Here is a 27,930-nt window from a genome sequence, read left to right as displayed (position 1 = left end):
AGGAATGACCCGGTGCTTGCACAGGGGACCTTTACCTTTTTTTTTTTTAGGAGAGGGATCTATGTAGCCAGGGTTCTACTGGGTTACACATGGTTATCAAGAAGTAGGAAGGACAGATTTCAGAATATTAGCTTCCACTCAAAAGTGCATCATTGAAAGTTCATTTGTTGCATGTTTCATCTAGGATAGAGAAATACTACAGGAAAACATGGATTATTTATGTTACCTGAGGTGACTGAGTAGAGGTTGGAGTCTCTCATCAGCTTGTACAACCGGCAAAGATCGTGCTGTTAGCTAAAGGGGAGAAAAATAGAACTTGCTAACATCTAATGAAATCTTTTCCAGGATTTTGATTGCTTGGTACACAATTGCATAAGGTTGAATCCAAAGACTCTCCTGCTAAATGGATGGAAGACTCTTACAATCCAATGCAATGTTACTGTTGATTCAAACAATACATCTGCTCATTCAACAGTTACTTTTGATAAAAACACAGGATTCTTGTTTCTAGATGTCTCCTTAACATATTCATTGCACCCACCACAGTATATTGTCTACCTCACTGTCTGGATCAGACTTCAAGAAGCTCATCTCTTGATGAGAAGGGCTAACCTAACAAGCACACTGCAAAAGCCAAGTTGTCTAATTATAATAGTAGAGTAACAATGCATGATATCTGAACACAAGAATACATCAAGCTACTTTATACAAAGTCAGACCAGCCCTGTTCACTCTCTGGCAGTGGCTTGACAATGTTTCGAGGTACAGTTTTTTCTTAATCCTACTACCCACAATTCTTGTAAGTGTGAGGCAGGGGAGGGGGCATGGTTCAGTAAGCAGAGCACCTGCAAGGTGTGCAGAAGGTCCCAGGTTCAATCCTTGGCATCTACAGTAAGGAACAAGTTGTAGGTGATATGAAAGATCTCAGCCCAACCCATATAGTTAGAGAACTAGGTGAAGAAAAGGGGCTGACTCCAAAGGTTGATTTCCATAGCGTTCAGCACTTTTGCAAGTGCACAAAGGTGGAGGGGAATATAATTATCTCCAATTTCCCCTCTTGCTAAGCTTTCTGAAATACTGCTCATGGAAGACAAAAGTCCTCAGGAACATGCTGGGAATAAGGAAAGGATCGGTGAAAATTGCCTCACCTTCCCACTGACAGAAAATACTTCTGGATTCAACCCTAACAGCTTACAAAAGCGGAAAGATCTAGGCAATCATTTCAAGGTAATCATCAATAAGCTGAATCTCCAGTTCTCATAAGAACACAACACTCAAGACACTGCCCCAGCCAATGCCTTTACAGATTTAAACACAAGTGTTTTAGCATTCAGTTCTTACAAATGCCATGGGCTGCCATTAGAACATGATATAAGAGGTACTAATGCTTAGGAAATGGATTTATGCATAACTGCATCTCTGTTAGGAATTGCTACTAGTTCTAACCCTCTGAAAAAAGCTTTGGGACACACATTTGATTGATTGGTTTTCAATGTAACCATTTCATGCTTTTTGGCAGACGTATAGCATTTGATTAATAAACAGGAAAGCAAAGGACAAGATTAAGCTGCGACTGCTGCCTTTACAAGTCATGCTTCCATGTTTTATTGTGTATTTTTACAGAAGGCAAAAATGCAGCATTTTGGTACAATATACCTGCATTTCGCACTGATTATATCACTACTGTAAGCACATTACATTGCTTAGGGCAATCAAGGGATAAGAAGAATTACATGGAAGTCTATTATTCTATAATAAATTTTTGTTACTCAGTAACATTTCATTTTAAAAAACCCTAAATCAGTTATATTAATGATTTGACATATGGTAACTGAATCAGTCGCTGTTGGTGTACACCTAAGAGGCCTGCTGACCAACAGCTGGCTGTAGCGGAAACCAGGGTTCGTGGGGGGGGGGGGAAGGAGACCCAGAGATCGTTATCAAGAAAAAAACAGTGTTTATTCCAGCTGGTCACCCAGTCGCTCTAGCAAGCAAAATAACTGTGCCCCGATTTTACTGGGGCAAGAACTTTTATACCATTTTCATGCTTTGACAGGACATGTAAACATTTCACGCCTATCTAACTGTTTACAAAGACTGGAGCCTCTAGAGCTCAGGCAGTTATTTCCAGTTCCAGTTCTTGTTATTGTTCACAGTAACTTTCCCCTGACATTTACCCTACTAACTTAGCACCCACACATAGAGTTATCCTGCCCAGCAACAAGCTAATCCCTTGCTGTCCTAATACATTTTCAATACATTTACAGAAAGGAAAAGAGGTTATTACAAACTTATTAAATCAGACTGCTTACGGTCAATGGATCTTCCATATTCAGGGGAAATCCATCTGGCTGTCACACCTTCAATTCATGTACCAACCCCCTGTCACCAAGTTTTGAATGTGCAGAGCCACATCAACTCCCAATAAGGAGGGAGAGAATAGTAGGATGCTGAGGGGGGAATTGAGAGTGAACTGATAACTCCAAGGGTTCTTCAAGGCGGAAAGGGTCTGACCGCTGAGGAAATTAGTGGATGTTGGAAGTCTGTCTCAGGTGGCGCAGACTGGTTATTTGATTATGGTCACTGAGGAAAAGAGCTCTTAATCCAGAGCCTTATCTTCTTAGGGAACTAGACTGGAGATCCCTGTATTACTGTGATTGTAGGATCTGGCTGATTTGAAGAACGCCTAAAATTGGAGCGGTAGGACGCTGGTTGACTGAAACAGTTGTCAGCCAAGGTTGAAAGGGAATTTAAGCTCTGAAGGGATTTGGGTTGTCTTGTATTTAAGCCCACTTGTGACAGTAATTCTCTGGCAAAGAAAAGGTTTTCCTCAGTCGAATGCTATGTAGCAGCTGTTTCAAGCATGAGTGTTAAACCCTCACTAAGAAAGTATATAAACAAATCCAGTTCTTTTGTAATGCTGCCTCCTGTTCCTTAGCCCCATTTCCAAAGAATCCATCATTCCTTACAATAACAAATTCGAATTAATATAGCAATCAAATTAAAGACTGGGTCACATTACTTTAAAATCCATTGAGGGGGGATTTCTGTCACTCCCCAAGAGCTTTTGTTACACCTATGGATGATCTTACACCATATACGAACATTCAGTTATTTCTGATCATTCCTCACCACCCCAGTAGAATTGTAACCAAGTCTGGTAAATTCTGCAGCATGGAAAAGGCACCAAGGAATAAACCAAGGGAAAAAATGGCAATTGTAAGGGCTCATCTTCATCAGAGTCCCATTTACTTTCAGCTATGTTAACAAAACAACCTCCTTTTTTTAAGTGATTTTTCATCACCACCTCTGATTTGGCTTCTAGAGGAAGTCTTGTTTCAGGTAGTCAGCTACAGAATGTAGATTCACTGCTTATTACTTAGTTTCTTTCGCCATCATCAAGTTCTTTTGTTTTTCCCATATCTTGGGAGTACATAACTTGGTGATAAGAATCCATCAAAAGTGCCAGGATGTTCAGGGAAGACTGATATCCCTGTTTTGATTTCTTAGTAGTGTCCAAATCATTCCTCTGTCTCTTTGCTTTGAGGGCTACAGTTTACTTTCAGGGGAAAACTTTCTCCACTTTCCATATGAATTTAGAGGCCTAGAATTAAAAGATGCATTTCCCCCTATAAACATAACCAGCGGGTTGGGTAATTGGGAGCTTTTTGACGTGTCTTTGTGGTTTCATGCCTCTTTTTGTAGACATTTTAACACACAAGAGGCAGCAGCAGGTATACACCAGACCTCATTTCTCAGTGTGGCTAGTAGATGTGCTATACCCTGAAGAATTAAATTTCTATTACAGCTTTAGTTATCGTTCTGTGTATTTGATTCCTGTGTTTCCTTGCTCTTTGTTTTCCCTTAGAATTGTAATCATTAGGCAATCAGTATGCATGCTTTTACTTAAAGAGTGACTCTCACTCCTGTCAGTAATTGGATCCTATAGAAGGCTATCAGTGGATTGGAGTCATTCTGAATGGCTGCCCTGTTCCCAATGACCTGGAGTTTAACTTATATCTCTCATGTATTTTATACCCTTTGTCTACACCTCTCAGTTACCTGGCTATTGCTTTCTTTTAGCTCATAAATAGAAGCTGATCCCGGAGGTAATGCAGAGAAAATCTCTAGGTAGCAACAAGCAGAGAATCTATGGGGAATCTATGACGGCGCTTGAGGATTCTCATGTTACATGGACTGGAAAAGAGGCAACTGAAAAGAAGATATGGTTTTTATATGCCAACTTTCTCTACCACTTAAGGAAGAATTAAACCGCCTTACAATCACCTTCCCTTCTCCTCCCCACAACAGGCACCACGTGAGGTAGGTGAGGCTGAGAGAGCTGTGACAAGCCCAAGGTCACCCAGCTGGCTTCATGTGTAGGAGTGGGGAAACCAACCCGGTTCACCAGATTAGATTAACACCAAACCACTGCGCTTAACCACTACACCATGCTGGCTCTCCCAGGAATCCACATCACTCATGAGCTTTGTGTAATATGGGGGGTGGGTGTAGCAATTTAGCACGTTTTATGTAGATCCTGCCCAGATTAGTAAAGCATCAATGAACTAATTCAGATGTGGCTCATATTTAGTGAAGTACCACAGCTGTCTTGCAGTATGTTGCTCTTTACTGCTGTCTGGCTTCAGTGAACCACTATGACCTTGGATGCTGTCTAAGCTTGCATCATGGTATGAGAATGCTTACAAAATTGCTGAGACGCTGGGGAGGGAGAATGAATTCTAATCAGGGACTCTCTGGGAAATGAAATGTCATACCAGCCTCATAACAGAGTGTGGTAAGCAGAGTGCTGTACCAAAACGACAGAGAAGAAGAGTAGACTGGCATATTTAGACAACAGTCTGTCCTAATCACATTCAAAGCAAACAGTGGGGAAAAGATTTCAAGTGCCAAAAGGGCCACACATGCAAGGGATGCTGAACCTTCCCCTGCCCCACATTCATCCCTTCTCTGTACAACCTATCCCCCAGGGTCTTTTCTTCCTGCTATGCCTACTTCTGGCATCCAGTCATAAGGAAGAACGTTTCAGAAAGACTGGAGGGCACACCATTCTATAACTCCGTGACCTGTTAGTGCCCTGAGATCACACATTTACAGTTCCTGGTTTTGAAATAATATGGGAAGATTCATATTTACAGACACAAGTCTGTCAATATAACACATAGCTTGGTACTTGGAGTGGGAAGACAAATTGTTAACCATCAGCAAGTCACTACTTCTCAGTCTAATGCATTGTGAAGACCAGGTGTGGGTCCCTCTCCACACAAGGCACACTTGGTGAGTTATAGTCCTTTTATTGCCACTTGTTCCATCACAATGGATACCAACAAATAACCGTTATTCAGTTGGTGTAGCTCCTCCATACTGCCTAATTAAGGAAGTGATTTAAGGCACCCCGAGGCCCCAAGGTCACCCTTGCTGGCTTCCACAAGGGAATCCAGACCTCCAGGGATTGGTGTATGGCCGTCGTTTCTTCTTTCTTCCTTCTTTCTTGCTTCTTATACTTTTCTTAGGGTTTAGCTTCCTTCCCCTGCCACTTTCTTTACTGCTGCTCTCATCACTTCTTTCTCTCTCTTTTGCCTTACTCTCTTGCCCTCTTCCTCATGTTTTGTTTGTTTCTCCCAGTCCCTGCCTTTTAAACATACCGGTTCATTGTTCTCTAGGGCAGGGCAAGCTAGCTGCTTTCTCCTTCCTTCTGAGCACTGGGCTTGTGCTGCTGCTTTGTGGGCTCCAGCTGGCCGGGGTGGGCTGAGGTGCTAGAATGGGCCTCCAGGAAAGTGCAGAGTTCCTGTTAGCTAAAGCTCCTACATCCCTAAGCCATGTAGAGGAAGGAAGTCACTCAAGGGTCCCAAAAGCCTGCAGAAATGTTATGAGCTATCACCACTTTGACTATTAAATGTTTACAAAGAAGCCTGATTTAATCCTTTTATAAAATGAGACTCCCTATAATCCATCAACTGGGAAGCAACACGATAGAATAAGCAGTGTGACATGGTTAGCTAAGTGTAGAAAATCTCAAGAGCATGGACAACTGTTCAAAACAGAGTGAAGTACTTGTTTTCTGAGAAGAAACATAGAAATCCAGTCCATGTGTGGCTAAATCATCAACTTTTTAAAAAACTGACTTCTACAACAGCTACTGATTTTGAAAATGTCCAGCTCCTCCCTTAAGAAGGGAAGAATTGGTCATATTGTTTTACATTCATTCTTTAGACTTTGGGCTTTTCTAAAATATGTTTTTTGGGGCATTTTTAGAGACTGCAGTAAAGTTTAGATTTTATCTTCTGTGTCTACAAAGCCTATTACCTTCCAGTTTCATCTTCTAATCTCAGGAATAAGTAAAGACCCTTTTTGTGGCTTAATATTGTTTAAGCATCTAAAAGCTAAATATGACACCAATTTAAGGCTGTAGAAAACTATTCTTATTATCTAGGTTCCTGCACCCCAAAACAACCCCACACAGGCTCTATGGTAATACGTAAAAAATATACTTTTGACCATTAGTTAACATCTAATTTCAAATAGGTCACGCTGAGTGCTCAAATGGCTGATTAAGAAACAACCATTTTGCTAATGCTATAGCAAAATGTCACAATGCAAATGTGAGGCCAGGGAAATCAATATTAGACCAGTGTTTGCATGCTGGTATGTTGCCATAACTAAACAGCTGACATTTCAATGCTGATCGATTTTGGGGGTGAGGGAAACTTTGATTTTTAACCTTTAATGCATTACAATACTCAAGAAGTACTCAAAATAAACAATCTTAGCAAAGACGTGATTATATTTCAGCGCTAACAAACTGGGGCACACTTGTAAAATTCAAAAGTGCACTATTACCTTGAACTCTTATCTTACAGGCAGGGCAAGTGGCCACTGGCACTAAAACAGCAGCAAATGAAACAGGCAACCAAGTCACTAAAAATAAGAAACGTATTCCCAGCTCTGCCACAAAATTCACTGGCTGTTCTTGAGCCAGTCACTTTCTTTCAGCCAACATAACACATGGAGATGTTATGACAGCAAAGGAGGGAGCATAGCACCCTGAGCTCCTAGGAGAAAGAGCAGGATAAAAATATCTGGATAGACATAAGAACAGCCATACTGAATCAGACCAAGGGCCCATCTAGTCCAGCATTCTATTCATACAGCGGCCAACCAGCTACCTCTAGGGAGTCCAAAACAGGAAGACTGCAAGAGCATCGTCCTGCCTGTGCTCTCCAGCAACTGATTTAAAGAGCCATACTACCTTTGGATTTGAAGGGTGTAGATGTCCATCATGATTAGTAGCCATTGATAGCCCAGTCATCCATGAGTTTGTCCACTCCCCTTCCAAGTTGGCAGCCATGACCATATCCTGTGGCTGCAAGTTCCACAAATTAACTATATGCTATGTGAAGAAATACTTCCTTTTGCCTGTCCTGTATCTCCCACCCTTCAGCTTCAGTGTATGACCCCGGATTCTATTATTATGGGAGAGGAAGAAAAGTTTCTCCCTGCCCACCCTCTCCACGCATAATTTTATAAACCTCTATCATGTCTCCTCTTATTCGCCTTTTTTCTAGGCTAAACAGCCCTAAGCATTTTAACTGACCCTCACAGGGCAGCAGCTCTAGCCCTCTGATCCTTCCCATCTACCCTCATGTCTTGGTAATGTTACTTGTGGATTAGTGTCATCAGTGTTTCTACTGAGTGGATAAATTAATGCATAGAGATGTTAACGAAACTCATTTGTCTTTTTCTCCACTAAACTGTTAATCCTGGCACCACTGCTGCAAAGGGGGGGTAGGTTTAGTTCCAAAGTGACCTAAAGATACAAGGTCACAAGTGCCCCCAGCAAAAAATAAGAAAAACATACTGAGTGAAGTGACAACTTTTTTTTTTCATAAAGTGGTCGGCGGTTAGGTCACAGTTAGATCTATGGCCCCTAGCTTCACCCTACTAATCTTCTGTTTTGTCTCTCTTTGGCAGAATATATATTTCTGGAGACAGAGAAATAGGAGCATACCAATGCTTAAGAAAGGACTTAGTTTAATGAAAGAAATGTTTGCCTAGAGGATTATCTGTTCTTCCAAATCAGGAGAACAAGCTGTTATTGAAGGAATTAAGTAAAAGGTCATTAATATATATCATTTTGTTGTGCAATTTAACATTTTTATCAGGTGGTCCAAACATACCAGTTCTAGGATATTCTAGAAATGGGCCAGAATACTCTACGCAATGGCTGATGTACCTCATCAGTACTGTTCCTAAGGTTCCTAACAAAAAAGGCAAAGTACCTCAAATATCAACAGTGTATTTCAATCTTGCATTGTCTGGCACGGCTAGAAGATATGAAATAACGCCTTGTGCCTTGTTACCACCATATGAACTCAATTTTAGGCTTTAAATATCTTTTTATAAATATTCAAATGACAACAAGTAAATTAAAGTTCTTCTCAAATCTAATTTTAGTCAGTGCTAGAACACAACTGCTACTGGAAATCCATGTACTGACAAGAGAGTAAGCAGAGAGAACAGTGGTGAAAATAGACAGGAATAGAGCTCTATAGCTGTAGAAGCTGTTACAGTCAATAGCTCCTACAGTCAGCAGGAGAGTTCCAAAGACATGAAGACTCATCCACGGTCCCATGTGAAGCAACACAGCAACTCAGGATTTAAGAAAGCTTGCTTGGTCTTCTAACTCTTCATATTACTGTGCCCTCTTTTCTTGGATAGTTATTCCCATCACCTCCGTTTCTTCTTCTATTTTAGCATCTATAAGTAGCTCCCCAAAGCCAAACAATGAGTACTATTAACTGTAAATCAAATAACTACTTTCTCTTCCTGAAACTTATTTTTTCCCCAAAAACCTAAATATGCATGACAATCTACAAACTGAGACAGCAACTGTAACAGGTATCAGAATTTTCCTATATATCATTTGTCACTAGTTTAACACTTTTTGTATTGAACTTACTGCTTCTGTGATGGACAGCGAAGGAACACGGTTTACATTTAATTGAATTAAATAAGGCTAGATAAATCTTCACCTTTATGTGACAAGCAGGCAAGACTGACAAGTGATGGTAGGCAGGTAAAAAGTAAATGAATAGAAATGTGAATTGCCCTGGCCATTTATCTTGGTCTTGTGTGTCGTAAATCCAGTTTGGGAGAGAGACATTCGGAATTTCACTATTCAAGCATTAAATGAAACTGTCCTTCAAAATGATAGTTCCACTACAGCAGTGATACATATCCTCGTTTTAATTAACCTAATGGTCTATTCGCCCACCATACTTGGAGGCCTATTTCATTACCCTAAATTAACATTTTCTTTCCATTAAATATCAGATAATAAAAGATACCACTTGCAAGCCAGCTTTATAATACATTTAATCTGTAACATTCCTGACTTGGTGGTTACAGAGTGCTTAAAAGAATTCAATTGCCAAAATATACAATGACCAAATTATTAGTAAGAAGAAAGGTTTAGTGATAAGTTTAAGTATGATATTTGATATTTCAGGATACCCGTTTATTAGCGAATGCAATAATGGACCATGCAGGAATCATAATGGGAACTGTTTGGAGGAGGACCTGGCCTCTGAGCCCCATCCTGGCAGATGCCTCAGTGCCCCCCAAAGGTAACCTTTGCCAGCATCAGCACTGTCCCCTGAGCCAGCAGGGCCCTCAAGCTAGGAGACCCCAACACAGACCAGCCTGCTGCCAGACCCTTGCCACGTTCTCCCCCAGGAGCAGAGAAGGCAAAGAGCTAGGGCAGAGGGCTGGACCAGGTGCAGAAGAGCGTGCCGGGCAGCCCAAAGCCTCCTCTCTACTAAGGAAGCACAAGAAACCAGTACATCACCACAAGATCTGGGCCATGCTACTCCTCATGAGTATAGGAACTGACTCAGCTTGCTAGATGAGCGCAATGCTGGATCCAGCATCATCTGCAGGGAAACTCACTATATAAGCCTGCAGCGAGGCTGGACCCAGCGCAGGATAGACTCACCTGTGACCAGGCCTTCTGAACTTTGTCGTTCTTGGACTTCGGACCTGATGGCTGAACCTTGTCTGCCAGGTATTTTTACTGTGCAACTCTGTGGTTGCCTATGGCTTTTGCTCCATCCTGATGAGCACGACAGTGTCTTACAAGCAGGAGACCCAAGAGAGCTGTTGTGGGAAATCCCATCATTTTTGCCCCTTGCTCTATCTCTGGGCTGCCCACTCACCAGCCAGCCCACCAACAGCACTGACATCTCCAACTTCCTCGCTTATGCAGCAAGTAGATGCAGCTCCCATCTACAGTGCCACCATCTCCCTCACGCAACAGGCAAAGGATGTAGATCCTCCCCTCCTGTATCCCCCTGCAGCACCACTACCACCTCCTTGGCTCATGCATTGGGGAGCAGCAGATCTCACTCTCCTCTACTTGCAGTGCTGACTGCGTGGCTCAGGTGGCGGGGGCAGCAGCAGTTCCTGAACTTCTCTTCCTTGCTAGCCATTATCTGCCTGCCTCACATGACAGCTCCCCTTCCTCCTCCATCTTCCACACACACCCTCCTTGACAAGGGTGGATGAGGTCAAGCCAATGCCTGCTGTCTAGACATAGCCCCAGTCACTGGATTTAAGGATCTGCAGCTGGGGCCATGTTCAGAATTAGATATAATGATGATATTTACATTACTGAACCAATGTCATGAAAAGGCATTACCACTTCAGTGGACAGGCCCAATGCCTGCCTGAATTCTGATACAGAAAAATTAGAAGTTTTCCCATTAATATTTTGCGTGTAATATTAAGAATATGACAAAATATTCGTAAGCACTGCACCTTGTATTCTGCATACTGAAGTTGGAGGAGGTGGGTGCAAAGGATGATGTATTGCAATACTAAAATTAATTTTGCCATTTAAAGTTGATATGCTGCAGGTAGCTTTCAAGCATACAAAGCCTCCTATAAAGCTTCTTTCAATAATGGAAAGCCTTGAAAATGAAAGGAGAAAAATCACTCACACACCTCCCATATCGGCTCTAATATTTTTGCATTCAGTTAGATCAAGTACACAATGTACTAGTAAATCACTGAACCAATGTAGTGTAAAATATAACTGAAGTACTTTCATTTGCATGACATTAGAATGGAAATAGGATGATATAAAAGTGTACAAACATCAAAAAAATTTAAGCGGAGTTTGATTTAGAACAAAATTGACTTGGCTAAAGAAATCTCAATGAACAAAATATTTGATAAGAATTCTGACTCCATTTAATGAAACAATTCCTTGCTTTCTTTAATCTCATCCAAGAGATACTTGACTGGCAATTGCATGTTAAACACTTGCAATAAAGTCTGTACGCTAAAGGTTGCAAAGTTAACCTAAGGAACGTGAGCATAACAAAGTTGAAGAGGTAATAGTATTGGGGGGACTTTAAAGTGTAATGTACAGATAACAGAAAAGTTGTACCAAATGCCACACTACATTTTGAAGTGGCTTTGCAAACCACAAATGCCAGTGAGGTTGTGATTAGCATGTCAGACTAGGGTTTTTTATGCATGGTCGCTTTAACCTCCTTCATTCCCTGTTTCAGCCAGCATCAAATTTTTCAGTATGCACAATATCTCATTCCTTGGAAATTCAATGCTGTTTCAGAACAAAATGAACCCAGCTTTTCCCATTCCTCTTCTGGCCCGAATTGAACAGTTCATCCTAGCTCATTCTGGAGTCACAGAGCGTGCATACTCTGTTCTCGGGTTGAGCTTCCCAGCACCATCATGCCCCACCCTTTTCCAACCCCCTCCTCAAAGCAGCATGGCCGTGGGGGAGTGCTATTTATACCATTGCAAACATACACAGGTACTGGTATCAGATGCATGTGCATTTTCACAACAGAGCAACTGGTCCTCTCCTGCAGGGCACTCTTGAAATTATACCAGGGAGGAAGGTCTTAAAAAGCTTTCTCCCCTTCCAACGCAGCCCCATGCAGAATCAGGTGCCCACATATCCAGTGAGTTTTTTTTAAAAACCACCTGCTGAAACATGGAACTCCCGGCACTTGTAGCTGTAAATTTCACTGGGTGACTATGAACCAATCACTCTAAACTTAACCTGCATCACAAAATTGTTGTGAGGATAAAATGGAAGAAGGGACAGTAACGTACACAACCCCGAGCTCACTAGAAGAACAGGGTAAAAAGTGTGGTTTGTGTTATTTGCCCCATATTAGTTTTACATACCACAAAAATACCTCATTTTTACCAAGTCTAAAATTAGATGAAATATCTGATATGCAGAAGTGAATCAGTAAGTCTCTTAAAACCCTACCATACTGGGGGGGGGGGCGCCTTTCACAAACGGCATTCTAGGATATATTCATACCCCCAGCCAAATTCTAGCACACCTTTGGGTAGAAAATATCCCACAAAAATTGTTTACCATGATATAAGACATAGTGTTTCACAAAACTCAAACAGTCAAAGCCTTGAAACACACTTTCACATAAAGCAGAAAACAATTTAAATGACTGCAAATTTTGTTTGTATCTAGGGTATCCGGGGAAAGGCTGAAAAAAATACCCTATGAGCTTTTCCTCCCAAATACCATTTAAGAGTTCAAGTTTTTTAAAAAAGCCTCAATAGATTTGTGGGGTTCTTCAATACCCCAGAGGCTTCTTTGTTAACAGAAAGAAAACGGTTAAGTGGCTGTACTTTGGGAACACAGTTTACTAATGTGCAGGTAGCAATGTCCTGACTCACTTCCCTACACAATCTGGCAAAGGGAGGGAAAGGGCTGCCAGGATATTAATTCATCCTAGACAATTGTAGCAAATTAATATGGTTTTTAAGCGTTGTGTTCAAACAAGTTTACACACTTGTAAATTATTTTTATTAGGATACTTCTGGTCTAGTGTATTTCTCTTCTTTTCTGAAATGATTTCCCTGTGGTGTGGTGCCAAACCCAGGCATTTTTAGTTACTCTCTGCCAAGGCTGCCCCACCTTGTTTTGAGAGAATCACTCTCCTGTCTCAGATCTAAGACCCTCCTTAGATAATGTAACCAAGATAACTCTGGGTCAGAAACAGTCAACTCACAGCAACCGAACACTATAAAGCTAAATAGGCTTTATTATAAAGAAATGAAGAAAAGTGTTTAAAAAGCAATACAGTTCCAGTGAGGGTTCAAAGCACATAAATATAACAAAGCTAGTTTCCTAGATACACTTGCTGAAGGTTCTTATAGTGCAGATGTTAACTCTTGAAGCCTTCTTCACAAAAACATTGAACTTGCACTTAAATCAATCTATCCTAGATTCTGTGTTCAACAGCAAGATAAAAACTAAATGAGAAAAGACTAATCTGCTTGAAGCTTGCCTTGATTCAGCAACAATGAATGAGAGACCTTTTAAATCACTAAACAATTTAGGCTTTCAAAAAGTTTTAATCATAATTTTGAAGGGTTGGGCAATAAACTGCCAAAAAATGCTGATATATTTGAGATAAAGCTTCTCTCCTTGCAGCCAGAATGCAATGACATTAAACAGGTGGTCATGAGTGAGGTAATTTCTTGGAAAGTTGACTAGGCTACTTATCTTGAAAGATTCATATAAGGAGTTAGTAAGCACTACATTTCTGATGGAAAAATTGCAGTAACACACAGTTCTGAAAACTTGAAGGCGATGATTCTTGAAGTTATAAGTAGTCATGGAATACCTCCAACACACAGTTGCAGCACTGCCACTGATAATACAGCAATAATAGCAAATTAAGGAGGCAAAGATAGTAAGAATGAAGAGACCTCAGATCCTACAATATAAGACTAGTAGCATCAAGTGCTGAAAGAGACAGAATTCAGTATACCAGGTGTTAATAGTGTTATTCTGTGATTATTTCACTGCTGTACTCATACAATACAGCTTGCGGTTAAAGATACTATGAAAAAGTAGCTCCATTAACAATATAGTGAGGAAGCCAGGTGTGATTTGCAGAATTTAGCTTGATGAATTTAGGCACTTCCAGCAGAACAACTTAGGCCAGGTGATTTTTTATTAACCTTGACCGAGATGCCAACTTGACACATCGAAGCTGTGTCCATCGTTTACAAAAACACTAGTTGCTTCAATGAATAACCATGAAAAAACGTTGGACAACTATGCATTTCAATCCTGTATCTGCTTTGACTCAAAAGACAACTTAATGATTTCAGGGGTGGGGGGGAGAAAGCTGGAATTCATTTGATTAAAACATGGGCTAATCTGGAATTTCTGAAATCAGCTATCACAGAATGAATTTCGTGCATACCCTTTTCAGTCAGAAATGCTGAGCCACTGAGATTCCTCAAAGCATCATTTTGCATACCACTCTCATTACAGGGATTATAATACAACTAATCTGATGGCTGTAGTCATGAGAAAAGAGCGTATCTTGCTTCTTTGGTACTGTTCCTTTTATATATGTCAGTAGGACTACTTTAGGGTTAATAATCAGATTCCAACATTAAATTTACATAGAAGGTTTTCTGGTCACAATTAAGTACCATTATATAACCATCTTAACAGTTGTTTGTTTTCTCTCTCTCAAAAAGGAACAACCAGTGGGAACAACTTGCCCCCTCCCCAGCTCTCAGTCAGAGCAAGGGCTCCTAATCTCACGGGTAGTAATAGATGGCACTGCTGATGATGGAGCACTAACCTGTTATATTTATAGCATATTATCATATGCCAAAAGCAACAGCTGTCTAGCTGTAAGGTTTGCTAAAGACTGAAATGAATTATAATGTCTAAAAAAAGTCATTTATAACCTTGCCTTCCCCATTCCAGAAACTACTTTAGCTTAAACCTTCTTTAATTATAGTTTGCAGTTTCCTTTAATTAACGTAGTCTTTGTCAAAAACACTCCTTGGCCATCAGCCTCCTCCAGTCTCCTATTGAGCCCTGTGCCTCTGAAGTGACCAAGAATCAAACGGGTCTGGTGTTATCTTTCCAGCACCCCAGGGAAATTCCCCCCACCCCCGGCAGCCATTTTGGAATCTCTTCTTGATGCACTGTCAAAATATTTATTTATTTATCTGTGATTCTGGCTCCCTTGAAGACCAGAAGTCTATATGAGCATGTGTGGGGCAAGGATGATGCAAAGGCTTTTTGACACACATACCCCAGGTATCTGTCTTAAGGGCCATTTCATGAACTCTGATTAGCATAATAGAGCAGGTGGCAAAACATCAGAAGAATTTCACTCAGCAGCCAGTTAAAATTAAAAACTGGAATAACTAAATATAAATACTAGAAAACACCAACTCTCATGAGCAATCAGTAGACAGCTAGTTTTAGGCAGGACACTAGAAAGAAATAGAAAATGTATTTTGCTATCTAATCCTATACTTTCAAAGAGCCTCTACATTACCCTTCCTGGGAATGGGTCCAAGACAGAGCATCTTGGCACAGCATCTTGACAGGCCAATCTAAGCTAACTTTTATAGATTTTTCAGCAGACTGCAAGTTCCCTTTCTATAACCCAGTCATAATGCAGCGTGCCCATTCAACATTTCCATCCAAACCTGAGTCTCAACCAATCAATCACTTTAAAAGGCTGGATTAAAGGAGTTTTAAGGTGCCAAAATTGAACCAGTAATGATCCCTCCAATAATGACACCCTCCAATAGTTCAGCCCAATTGGTAGAAAGTGAGACTGTTCAAAGGAAAAAGAGTTTTCTTTCCTAGCTTAATTGATCTCTCAAAATCTGTCTCTCCCTTCCCAGGATGTAATTTAGGATTTAATTATATATCCCCAAAGACAAGACTGTGTTATTCTAAGAGCACATTTATCTTTATCTCTTTAAAAATATGCTAATCTGTGGAATTACTATTGTACCTAGCAAGTAAGAGAACATTTAAGGAGAAATTTTATTATTTATAAAATTTATACTCTGCTTTTCTGCCCTCATCAGGACCACTAAGGTGGCTAACAAATTAAGAACATTTTAAAAAAAGATGTGATTTTATTATGTAACAGTGAAGTCACATTTGACTTATGGCAACCCCTGGTGGGGTTTTCAAGACAAGAGACATTCAGAGGTGATTTGCCATTGCCTGCCTCTGCATCACGACCCTGGTATTCCTTGGTGGTCTCCCATCCAAATACTTACCAGGGTCGACCCTGCTTAGCTTCTGAGATCTGATAAGATCATGCTAGCCTGGGATATCCAGGTCAAGGTAAAGACATATTTAAAAAAAAAAAAATCCCACACATCATTCAATTAAAACCAGTTAAAATACTCATACAAAAGCATAAAAACAACAAAACGAAGGAGGGAGAGATCACTAAGGAAACACCCAACAAAAGTCTTTACCCGCTGGCAGAAGATGGCAACAGAAGAAGGAGATAGAGGAATCTCCCTGGAAGAGAGTTCCAGAGTTTTGGTGCAGTCCAAAACTATACCATGACTGATGGAACTGAAAGCCACTTAGAGGTTCACGAGAATCAACAGAGTCGCACTACCTCTATGTTATCCCATTTATTATCCCATAAATTTTATAAATTTATCCCAGCGCAGGTCATCTGCCAGGGTTACAAGGCTGTTTCAGTCCCATAACCAGGCCCTAAAGGGGAGGAGCTGTAGCTCAGTGGTAGAGCATCTGCTTGGCATGCAGAAGGTCCCCAGTTCAATCCCCGGCATCTCCAGTTAAAGGGACTAGGCAAGTAGTCCTGAGACCCTGGAGAGTCGCTGACGGTCTGAGTAGACAGTACAGTACTGACTTTGATGGACCAAGGGTCTGATTCATTATAAGGCAGCTTCATGTGTTTAAAAAAAACCAGAATGGAAAGGATCCAAACAACCTGCCTCATCCACAAATGCCTGAAGTTGTCCAGCTACTACCTGTTCAAGAATGGAACATATGAGACTAGTTGATAGTTACTGAAATTTCCTGGGTCCAGGGCAGGCTTCTTTAGGAGTGGACCCATCACAGCCTGTTTCAAGGTTGGGACAACCATTCCCTCTTGCAAGGAGGCATTAACTAACTCTCATGAGGGCTGCTGTTCCCTCAATTAGCAATTACACAATTCTTGCCTCCAATTTCAGTGTTTTCTACTTATACCAGTTGCAGGTTTGGAAACTGAGCAAGTGCAATGGTATGCTACAACAAAACAAAACAAAACAAAACACTAAAGAGTTCTGTGGCAAGCAGAAGTACTTTTTTGTAAGTGCCATCTGTGAACATTTTCACCAGTTTAATAGATGGTTAACACAAAGAAACCCATTCAAATGTAAATGGGTTGTATAGAGGAGATGTCTTGTTTATACAACAGTTCATTAGAATGGAGCCTTGATTACTTACCATGAAGGCTCCTTCTCTCTTGAGGCGAAGGCGTCTTGAGCTGTGGGTTATTTCCTTGCATCATCAGGGTAGGCAGGACCAATTTTTGAGCTTCCTGTCTCCCCTTAGCGAGAAATAGCCTGCAAAGCCTCAGTTACAGTCTTGCTTAGCTACTACGACAGGATGACACTCACTCAATAGAAACAATTAAGAAACACAGATAACATCAACTATGGAACAATTAACCAGAGGATATATGATAACTACCCTTGAGACTGCAATGGCAGCTCAGGGACAAGTACAGTTCAGAGCGTAATACGTATCTCAGGCGGGCAAGACGCCTTCGCCTCAAGAGAGAAGGAGCCTTCACGGTAAGTAATCAAGGCACCATTCTCCTCTGAGGCTCAGGCGTCTTGAGCTGTGGGACCTATAAGAACTCCCATGTGGGTGGGTTACGAGTCCTCCTCTGCCACCTGCTGTAATACCCTTCATCCGAAGGCAGCTTGGGCAGAGGCCCACATATTTACTCTGTAATGTTTGATAAATGTTGAGACAGACGCCCATGTGGCGGTCCGGCAAATTTCTTTTAGCCGAGCCTGTCAAGTGCCGCTGTGGTGGCTGCACTGCGCAAGGAGTGAGCAGTGATGCCCTCAGGAGTGGGAACCCCGAAGGCCCTATAAGCATCTTGGATACAGATCCTAAGGGTGCGGCTAATTGCCGCGGCTGACATCCTCTTCCCCTTGTTAGGATTGATTTTATGTTCATTGGGATAAACAGACAGCCTAAGGTCAGAAGTTCTGTCAGTAAAAATATGGATTGCCCTACGCAGGTCAAGCGTATGCCAGGATCTTTCCTTGGGACAGGATGGTCTTGGGCAAAAGGATGGTAAATTAATCTCTTGTGATCTATGGAATCTAGAATTGACCTTTGGGGTGAAGGTAGGGTCAGGAAACAGAACCACCTTGTCCTTGTGAAAGATGCAGAGACCTTTACGTATGGACAGGGCCCTGATTTCAGAAACACGTCTTGCTGAAGTAATGGAGATTAGAAATAATACCTCCATAAGAAGGTATTTTAGGGAAACAGAGGGGCTCAAATGGTGGTTTGGTGAGTGCATTGAGCACCAGATTAAGGCTCCAAGAGGGATTGGGGGCTGAGTCTGAGTCACCCCTTTTAGAAAGGCAACGATGTGTTGATGCCTGGACATAGGGACCCCATCTAATTGTGGGATAACAGTGGAAAGTGCAGCAACCTGTTTCCACAATGTGGAAGCGGAGAGTTTGAGCTGCAGACCCTCCTGTAGAAACTCGAGGACCTTGTGAACCCCCGGTTGTATGGGGTCGACCTTTTTTCTTCTAGCCCAGCGGAAAAGGTCTTCCATGAGGCATTATATATGCGTCTAGTGGCAGGACGTCATGCTTCTAGTATAGTAGCAACGACGGCCTCTGAGTATCCTCTATCTATTAGGGATCTCCTCTGAAGCGCCAGGCAGTCAAGCGAAACCATTGGGGGTCTGCATAGACTAGGTGACCTTGGTGGAGAGTTCCCCACTGTGATGGAATACTCCAAGGTTCCTGGCACGACATCTGTCGCTGGGTTGTAAACCAGGGTCGGCGGGGCCAGAATGGTGCTACTAGAATGACGTTGGCCCGCTCTTTCCTAATCTTTCTTAGATTTGGCAATATAGGCAGGGGCGGGAAGGCGTAGAGCAATCCTGGGGGGCACTGGCTGAGGAGAGCGTCGACACCCTCTGCTGCCGGGTGGTGGTATCTTGAAAAGAATCTTGGAACCTTGGAGTTTTCTACGGAGGCGAATACGTGTACTAAGGGAACGCTAAATTTGGTGGTAATTTGCCAGAAGACCTCCTGGTCCAAGGACTACTCCCCTTCATTTGCGAACTGGCGGCTTAACCGGTCCGCTTGAACATTTAGTACCCCCTTCATGTGCTCTGCTCAAATAGACTTGAGGTTGTTCTGCGCCCATGCAAGAATTTGCACTGCTTCCCGATGTAGGGAAGAGGAGCGGGACCCTCCTGTTTGTTTAGATGGGCCTTGGTTGCAATGTTGTCAGTACTCACCAGGACAAGTAGTCCCTGAAGGAGAGGGGCAAAGACTCTCAGAGCTAGTTTTACTGCCCTCAGTTCCAAAACATTGATGTGTAGGGTAGTTTCCTATGAAGACCATCTGCCCTGTGTTGTATGAGTAAAAAATGTGGCTCCCCATCCCCCCAGACTGGCGTCTGAATATTTGAGCTGGTTCCTCGTGAATGTATTGAGTGGGGCGGCAGAGGTTTGAGTGTTGTGACCACCAGAGGAGACTCCTCCTTGTTTCTGAGGAGATGGGAATTAACCTGTCTCTTTTCTTGGCAATGTCCCTCAGAAAGGGACGGATCTGCCACTGGAGTGGTCTGGAATGGAAGCAGGCCCAAGGTACCACCGCTATGCAGGCCACCATGAGACCCAACAGCCTTGCCAAGGACATAAGTTTGGCTTTTCTTGATTTTGCTATAGAGGAAGCCAGAGTTATTTTTAGGATCCGATCCCAAGGAAGGGACAGGGTGTTGTGGATAGAGCCTATCCTGACCCCCAAGTGGACCATGGACTGGGATGGTGTAATGGAACTTTTGAGGAAATTGATTAAGTAGCCATGATTCTGAAGGGTCTGAATTACCCTTGCTGTGTGTAGAAGGGACTGTTGTTGTGACTGCGCACAAATCAGAATGTCGTCCAGGTACATATGTACCTGGATACCCTCCTGTCTGAGCGCAGCTATGACTGTGACTAGTATTTTTGTGAAGACCCTCGGGGCGGAGGCCAGACCGAAGGGAAGAGCCCTGAATTGAAAATGGGAGTGGCCAAATGTGAAGCGGAGAAAATGTTTGTGTGAGGGATGGATAAGCACATGTAGGTATGCCTCTCTTAGGTCCACCGCTGTCATAAAGGTGCCCGGGAGCAAGGATTCTACAATGGATCTTAAGGTCTCCATCCGAAAATGCTTGCATGCCATCCGTCTGTTTAGATACTTCAGATCCAGGATGGCCCTCCAGCGCACGTTCTTTTTGGGGACTGTAAAAACTATGGAATAAATCCCTAGGCACCTCTTGAGGGAGGGGACCGGCTCTATAGCTTTGAAGGATTGCAGATGCTGAATTGCCCTGCGTGTTCTGGGTTGTTTTTGTGGTTTGAAGGGAATGGGAGACTGTAAAAACTGATCCCTTGGGAGGGAGTTGAGTTCCAATAGATAGCCCTTGGATATTATCTGGAAGACCCACTTGTCCGGGTTTGAAGGGAGCCAATTGGAGCTGAAATGTTGAAGTCTCCCTCCCACAGGCCACCGAATGGCGTCACTGGGGATTGTTTTTTGGAAATTTGTCTCCTTTGTCAGTACGTGTTTGTTGGGATTGAGGTCTTGAGAATTTTTCCCCCTTCCAAAAGGGCCGGGGGTTTGGATTCCACAATCCCTTTCTATAATCAGATCTGTATCTGTTGGGGGCGCGTGAAGAACGAAAGGACGGGTATGAGGACTGACGTGACTCCTTTTTAAATTGCTTTGGGAGTGCCTGTTTTTTTATCTTTGTTTCGACTAGAATTTTGTCTAGTTTTTCCCCCAAACAGTCTGCCCTCTTGGATGGGGTAAGACATGAGTGTGGTCTTGGCCTTAAAATCTGCGGGCCAAGCGCGTAACCACAGAGGCATTCTTACTGAGGTAACCGAGGCCATAGAGCGCGCCACGAAAGACATGGTATCTAGCGAGGCATTGGCCATTAAGGTGATAGCACTTTGCACTCTCTCCAGGCCTCCGATAATTCTGTGGTTTTCCGGAGGGACCAATTGGATGAGCTTTTTAACCCATAGATAGGAGGAGCGAGCAAAAATGGAGGTGGTTGCGCTTGCTTGAATGGCCAGGGCTGAACTCTCATGCGCCTTTCTGATGAGGGAATCGGATTTTCTATCTAGTTGATCCTTCAAGGATCCCAGACCATCCTCGGGGCTAAGGCCCGGGGTTTGTAAGTCCACAACTGGCGCGTCCACCAGTGGTACTTCTAGTAAATTCATAGTGTGAGGTGCCAGATGATACAGTTTTTTAACAGTGGGGGGGACCTGTTTATTTGAGGCAGGGTTATCCCACTCTTCCTGTACCGCTCTGAGAAAAAAATCAGGAAAAGGCACTAAATTGTTATGTGGCTTTTTCCTAGGGAAACCCCTTTTTTCCTAGGAAAACCCCTTGTTTCAGTTTGGGCTTGGTCACCACCGAGGAGATCACCTCCTCATTTAAATCCAGGGCCAGAATCGCTTTTACCAGTAAACTGATAAAGCTCCCTGAAAACAGATGGTTCTGCTGCTCTTCGGGGGGAGGTGTCTCTTCGTCAGAGTCAAACTCTCCCTCCTCTCTTTCCTCGCCAGAGTCGAGGGAAGGAGAATGGGAACCAGCCAAAGAGGACTGTTGCTTCTCCACATTGGTAATGGCTTTTAGAGCTGCCTTGGTTGGCCATTGGCCGCTGGTAGAGGGGACCTGAACAGATAATAAATTCTCAGCTGTCCCAGTATTATTGGAAGTGGCCGATGAGGAAGGTGACTCAGAAGGACCCGGGAAGGGAAAAAGTCTCAACTGAAAGGCCTGATAGGCTTGCCATTGCCTCTGCAGGGCCAGGTTTACCCAGGCATCTGCCTCCTCCCGGGTAATAAAAGTACCGCCCCCAATGGAGGGGGGGGGAATTACCGTCTCCCGACTGGAGGGATGGTACTGCTGCCCCAGAATAGACCGTGGGGGTCATGATTGCCACGGTGTGCATGCGCGATGAGAAGCTGGGTGTTCTTTTCCCGACTCTCATCGAAGCTCCGCTCCTGTAGCAGCGCTCTCTTTTTGCGTCCCTGCAGCTGCGGCACAGCTTGTAGCAGCGGCACGGCTTTTCGCACCTTTTTCACCTTAGCGGCTGCAGTCGCAAAGCCGCGCTGCACGGACGCTCCTTGATCGGTGCTCCCTAAGGGATCGCCAGAGCGTCCATTGGGAGAGTCGGTCTCCTTTGGGGCGGATTGGACCAGCCCTAGTTGGTAATCGGAGACCGACAGGAGATTGTCTTCCCTTTCTAAAATGGCGTCGGCCATTTTAGCTCCTCTGAAAAACAACCCCCCCCGGGGGGGGAAGACACAAAGAAGTACAAAAGGAATGGAGGACTAAACGACAGAGGTAAGTAGACTACTGACTATAAACTAAAACAAAAAGACAATCACAAGGGCTAGTTAGCTAATGCCTTAGGCAGAAAAAGCATGGAGCTGTTCCTGCGACCTGCTTCCCCTTTCCGAGGCAGGACGGAACTGAGGCTTTGCAGGCTATTTCCCGCCAAGGGGAGACAGGAAGCTCAAAAATTGGTCCTGCCTACCCTGATGATGCAAGGAAATAACCCACAGCTCAAGACGCCTGAGCCTCAGAGGAGAATATATTTGATAACAGCTTCTTTTAAGTTTTCTAAGGGGTGTCTGAAATGCCCTATTATTTCTGCTCTTAACTGCAGAAAAAAAGGATCAGTTGAAGACTGGACCCACCAAAGCCAATGAGAATCTAGAAGATGCCACTGCAGCCTTTGGGATGTCATAAAGAGTTACTCAAGCACTAACTGAGTGCATCTGAAGTGTTCCATGTAAGGTATTTGTATAGCATAGCATGTGGGTTTGTTTAACGTGCCATCAAGTTGCAGCTAACCTATGGCTTGTTTAAAGTGCCATTAAGTTGCAGCTAACCCCTTATGGGGTTTTCATGGCAACAGACAGGTGGTTTTGCCATGGCCTTCCTCTGCATAGCAACCCTGGTATTCCTTGGTGGTCTCCCATTCAAATACTAACCAGGCTGATCCTGCTTAGCTTCTGAGATCTGACAATATTGGGCTATACCATGCTGCCTAACCTCCCATAGCATAGCGGGACACAAGTTTTAAAATGGGCTTCATTTTTGTAGTCAGCAAAAATCTAGTAACAAAACTAAGGAGAAATGCTGCTTCATTATGATTCATTTTACAATTAAGTGTGAAATATGAGAGGGTAATAAGGAAAAACGCAACAATGAAGAAAGATGCAGCATTAACAATGGGTTTTCTTTTCCAAAGCATCTTGGGACAAGGGTGAAGAGCAAATTCTGAAGTGTACGGAAGCTTATCATCCCTCTCTTCTGACTCAAGGTCAGAGTTCTGTTTCGTCTGTTGAGGGCTTGAAAACAAGCATTAAGCAAATGGATATTCTTTAGCATCCTATCTCTGGGGAACTGGAACTGCCTGCCACACCTTGAACAACAGAGTGACACATCCTACACTGTAGTGTCAGAGGGATAACGGAGTTTCTCAGGACACTGGGAAAACTCACTAATCTGCATCCGTTAAGAGCAGAATATATGAGCTGGCATTCCACGTACAGCTGGTCAAGTGAGAATAAAGTGTGAACCTCATTCCAAAGAAGTTTATTAACAGCCCACTGGGAATGTTTAAAGTTAGGAAGCCAAGCCACCATACTCTGCATATCAAGTTACCATAACCTATCACAGAACCATAGAGTTGGAAGAAACCACCAGGGTCATCTAGTCCAACCCCCTGCACAATGCAGGAAATTCACAACTACCTCCCCCCCACACCCCCAATGGCCCCTACTCCATGCCCAGAAGATGGCCAAGATGCCCTCCCTCTCATCATCTGCTTAAGGTCATAGAATCAGCATTGGTGACAGATGGCCATCTAAGCTCTTCTTAAAAACCTCCAGGGAAGGAGAGTTTACCACCTCCCAAGGAAGCCTGTTCCATTGAGAAACTGCTCTAACTGTTAGAAAATTCTTCCTAATGATTGATGGAAACTCTTTGGATTTAATTTCAACCCATTGGTTCTGGTCCGACCTTCTGGGGCAACAGAAAATAGCTCGGCACCATCCTCCATATGACAGCCCTTCAAGCACTTGAAGATGGTTATCATATCACCTCTCAATTTTGAAAGAGAAAAGTGCCCACAGACAGGACTAATCAGCTGACTACCAGTTTAGTCACATTCAGAGAGACGAGGGGGTCCAGAGATGAGATGAGCGGCACCACTGGCTTCGTTCTTCTGACATGTTCCTTCCCACTTTCACCTCACAGCCTCAGTAGTCTAAGTGTAAGATACATCTCCACCAATCACCAAAGCACATATTCCCTTCCTTTTTATTATCCCTGGATGCTGCATAAAGCCCTCCTCTCCAGTCACCTTCTGTCTTACTCCTGTCTCACTGGATGTATTCAAGCAATGAAAAACAACAAACAGTGTCTGACTGGAGATGTCTACACATGGTTGTTACTTAAAAAAAGAAAGCTCCTATGGTGGCATGAAGCTAGAACTCTCAAAGCCAGTAACTACAGAGGTTTCAAACAATGATTTCCCCAAATATTTTCCCCATTCCCTTTTGCAGAATTTATCTGACTGGGGGGCGGGGGGATTTGCAAATCATTTTTGGGGGGTGGGGGAAACTTGTTAAATAATATTCATAATCTTGATTTGTATTAATAAAGGTCACTTTTTCATTTTGATAATTTATGATACCAGGGCCTGATCAACTCACACTTCCAGATCCAGCCTAATAAGAAATAAGTTTGACACCTGAACCTAAATATCAATATTAACAATCCATTGAGGAAGAAACCTAGATCTGCCTTCCTATCCAGTCCCTGCCCATGAAACTTTAATTGCTTATAACCTCTAGGTTCTCTGCTTACTCTAAAGGAGGAAGAATACCTGAAGAATTCAGGAGAAATAGATGCCTTCGGTGAAGCTGAAATGATTGGCAGTACACCTGTGTTGTTTCAGCCCATTTTGACTGACTTCTCTATGCAAACATTACCATGTACTTCCATCTCCTTAACACCTAGTTTGACTTTATATTGATATAAGCACTTGTAAAGATGTACCTGACACTGGCCTAGCAAAAAAATAATAATATTTATGCACTCCATTGCACAGTGACCGAAATTGTTAAAAATATTTTATAAAAATACTCTTGAGTACCTTGAACTCACAAGCAATGCCGAACATATTGCAACTGCTCCACAATATCAGAAATTGAAAACATAATAAATGGCACAGAAATAATAGGAAGACATTAAATGAAATTATACTAAAATGAAAGCACTTTCTTGCTGCACTTCAGCATGAAGCATCTAGAGGACAAAGTCATTTTAATCGTGTTTTATACTGCACTGTCAAAGTTATTACCTTACTAACCTTGTATATGCATATTATAAAAATCATCCATTTATGTTACAGTGAATTACTTTGGGTTAACACTCAGAACTCAATACCTGAAACGAATCTCAAGTGACAAGACCCTCATTAATCATAATTTTCATACATTAATGCCACAACACAAAGCCTCCTTGTTCACAGTTTGAAACTTTAGGTGATCGAATATTATTGAACACCACCTGCACAAAATTGCATCCCCCCCCCCACTTCCAACTGCAAATAGAATTTACTGGCAGGACTACAGTGATAAATGGTGTTTACAGATCTGAGACCTGGGGAAGGGTGAAACCTTGATAAAAAGAGAGGGGAAAGTATTTTCCCTTTTAATCATGAATACCAACTAAAGACTTTAATTGCTGCTTTGCTTTAAGATGTACATAGAAAATATGTGCTTCATAAGGCTTCCTCACCTAAACAACCATGCTCTGAGGCAGCAAGTTTCACTTCCATGTTACAAATTTGAACTGAGACCATACAAGTCCATGTCTACTCTGAGATTTGGAACCAATGTCCCACATGTACGTACAACACAGTAACGTTAGTCTGCATAAAACACATCAACCATCTTCCTTTGATGTTGCTTCCTCCTTCTTTATGGTCTTGTCTTTTTTTTTCAATTGTAAGCCTGCAGGAAGGGTTTGTTCTTTTTAGTAAAACAATTGTTCCAGGACTAGCTTTGGAGGCACTTTATAAATTAATATTAATCTTGGATCCAAACCTGGCATTTCACAAGAAGAAAAGTACTTCCACTCACACAAAGGAAGCCAATTTTCTTCCAATTCCCCCTTCCTTCTGTAGCCCCCCTTCATGCCACATTTTGTGATGTTCCCGAATGATCTGCTAGGAGACAGCAGCAAGGACTGGATCCAAGTCATTATCATCAGGCTTATTAGCTCTCTGTAGGTCCACAAGCCAGTGGTAGCTTCCCTCCACCTTTCTTATCCTAGTGAGCCAGCACCAAAAAAATCCTCTTCCCTGCTGGAGTTCTCTACAACTTGAAAAGAACTGGAGGAAAGGGTATCTCCTCCTCATCCACTCTACCTCAAATTCACTACCACTTGCATGGCCTTTCACTTTCTTCGATTTTGGCTTCTGGAGAAAAGAAGAAACAGAAAGATCGAGAAGCCCAGTGGAGACAAGACTACGCCCTTCATGCACCCAAAAACTCAAGACAAACAGCAGAATCTCTCTCACCTCAACAGGTTAAGAGAAGCTGGAAAGTGAGGCACCCCATTTAAAGCTTTGTTTCCAAACTTTTGCAAAATGCTTCCACAAACCTAAGGGTTACAAACTTCTTAAAATTCAGTAGAGTGTCTTGAAAGCAGTTGGGTTACACAGTTACCAGCTGAGGTACAGATTACCTATATAGGGGTCAAAAGTCATGAAATAACACAGCCCCCTGCCTTTTGCAGTCTGAAGTGGACAGTCCATGTTTTTTTTGGGGGGGGGGGGCAGAAGTTCTACTGGATTGATTCCAACAAATGAAAAGGAGGACAAACTCAAACAAAAATCAACTGAAAAGTCTAAGAGGTTGAGCTAAAGACAACAAAAACAGAAAATATTTATTCCATATGTACCTATGGTGAATTAAAATCAAAGGGCCTGTGTGAAAGTAGGCTTAATTAAAATAACTGCAGACCTAAGACATGCTGAGATAAAAATGTACAAAATTAAAACCCACACCCCAATGATATACATTAAAATACATTTTAAGAAACCTGACTAGTTGTTCACTTTCTATTGTATGTTGCTTACAATGGACCTCAAAAAGAAACTATTGATCTTATATTTCAGTTGTAATGCAGACACAAATAATGCATTATTTTATCCTGGTACACAATTTACAATTCTTGTAGGATGTGGTGTCATCAACCAGAAATCTTTCCAATTTCAAGATACTCACATATTGAATGATGCACATCTTAGCTACCAGACCACAATACACTTTTTTTATATTATTCCAGCCTTATTATTTACGCTTGGACCCGGCACCAAGCAACTTAGAGCAGCAATTCCATCTAACACATAAAGTAGCCTAGAAAAAACAATCTTATCCTAGGCCAACCCATTCCAGCTGAATGGAGACTTGAATTCTGCTATTGCATATCCAAACTGAACATCATACCCACAGTACCAACAGAAAACTAGTTTCAGAAATACATACCAACAAAACTGCACTTAAAAGGTATACCCTTTGTTACCAATTTGTTTAACAGAATATGTAGATTAGAAAAAGAAAGCCCTTGGTTTTGCCACCAGAGAATGTACATATGCTAGAAGAAGCTCAGGAATTAAAGCCAATAAATTGATAGGTCATTTTTTCAGGTTCCTTCTGTAGAGGAGACCCAGTCTGACCACCGTCAGGCCAG

The 27,930-nt window shown here is 42.5% G+C and overlaps 1 protein-coding gene across 1 annotated transcript in view; it reads right to left on the bottom strand.

Moving 5' to 3' along the window:
• The window catches only part of PRIM2 (DNA primase subunit 2), a 78,839-nt gene that overhangs the window by 30,366 nt on the left and 20,543 nt on the right, over positions 1-27,930 (bottom strand). Inside the window, exon 7 of the mRNA XM_056856682.1 lies at positions 227-294. Within this exon, the coding sequence (XP_056712660.1) occupies positions 227-294 (68 nt within the window). The remainder of the gene's footprint in view (positions 1-226; positions 295-27,930) is intronic.

The sequence above is a fragment of the Euleptes europaea genome, chromosome 10 (genome assembly GCF_029931775.1).
Source record: "Euleptes europaea isolate rEulEur1 chromosome 10, rEulEur1.hap1, whole genome shotgun sequence".
In the NCBI taxonomy this organism is placed as follows: domain Eukaryota; kingdom Metazoa; phylum Chordata; class Lepidosauria; order Squamata; family Sphaerodactylidae; genus Euleptes; species Euleptes europaea.
Note: the sequence above shows the minus strand (reverse complement) of the source record. Positions and strands in the feature narration are given on the sequence as shown.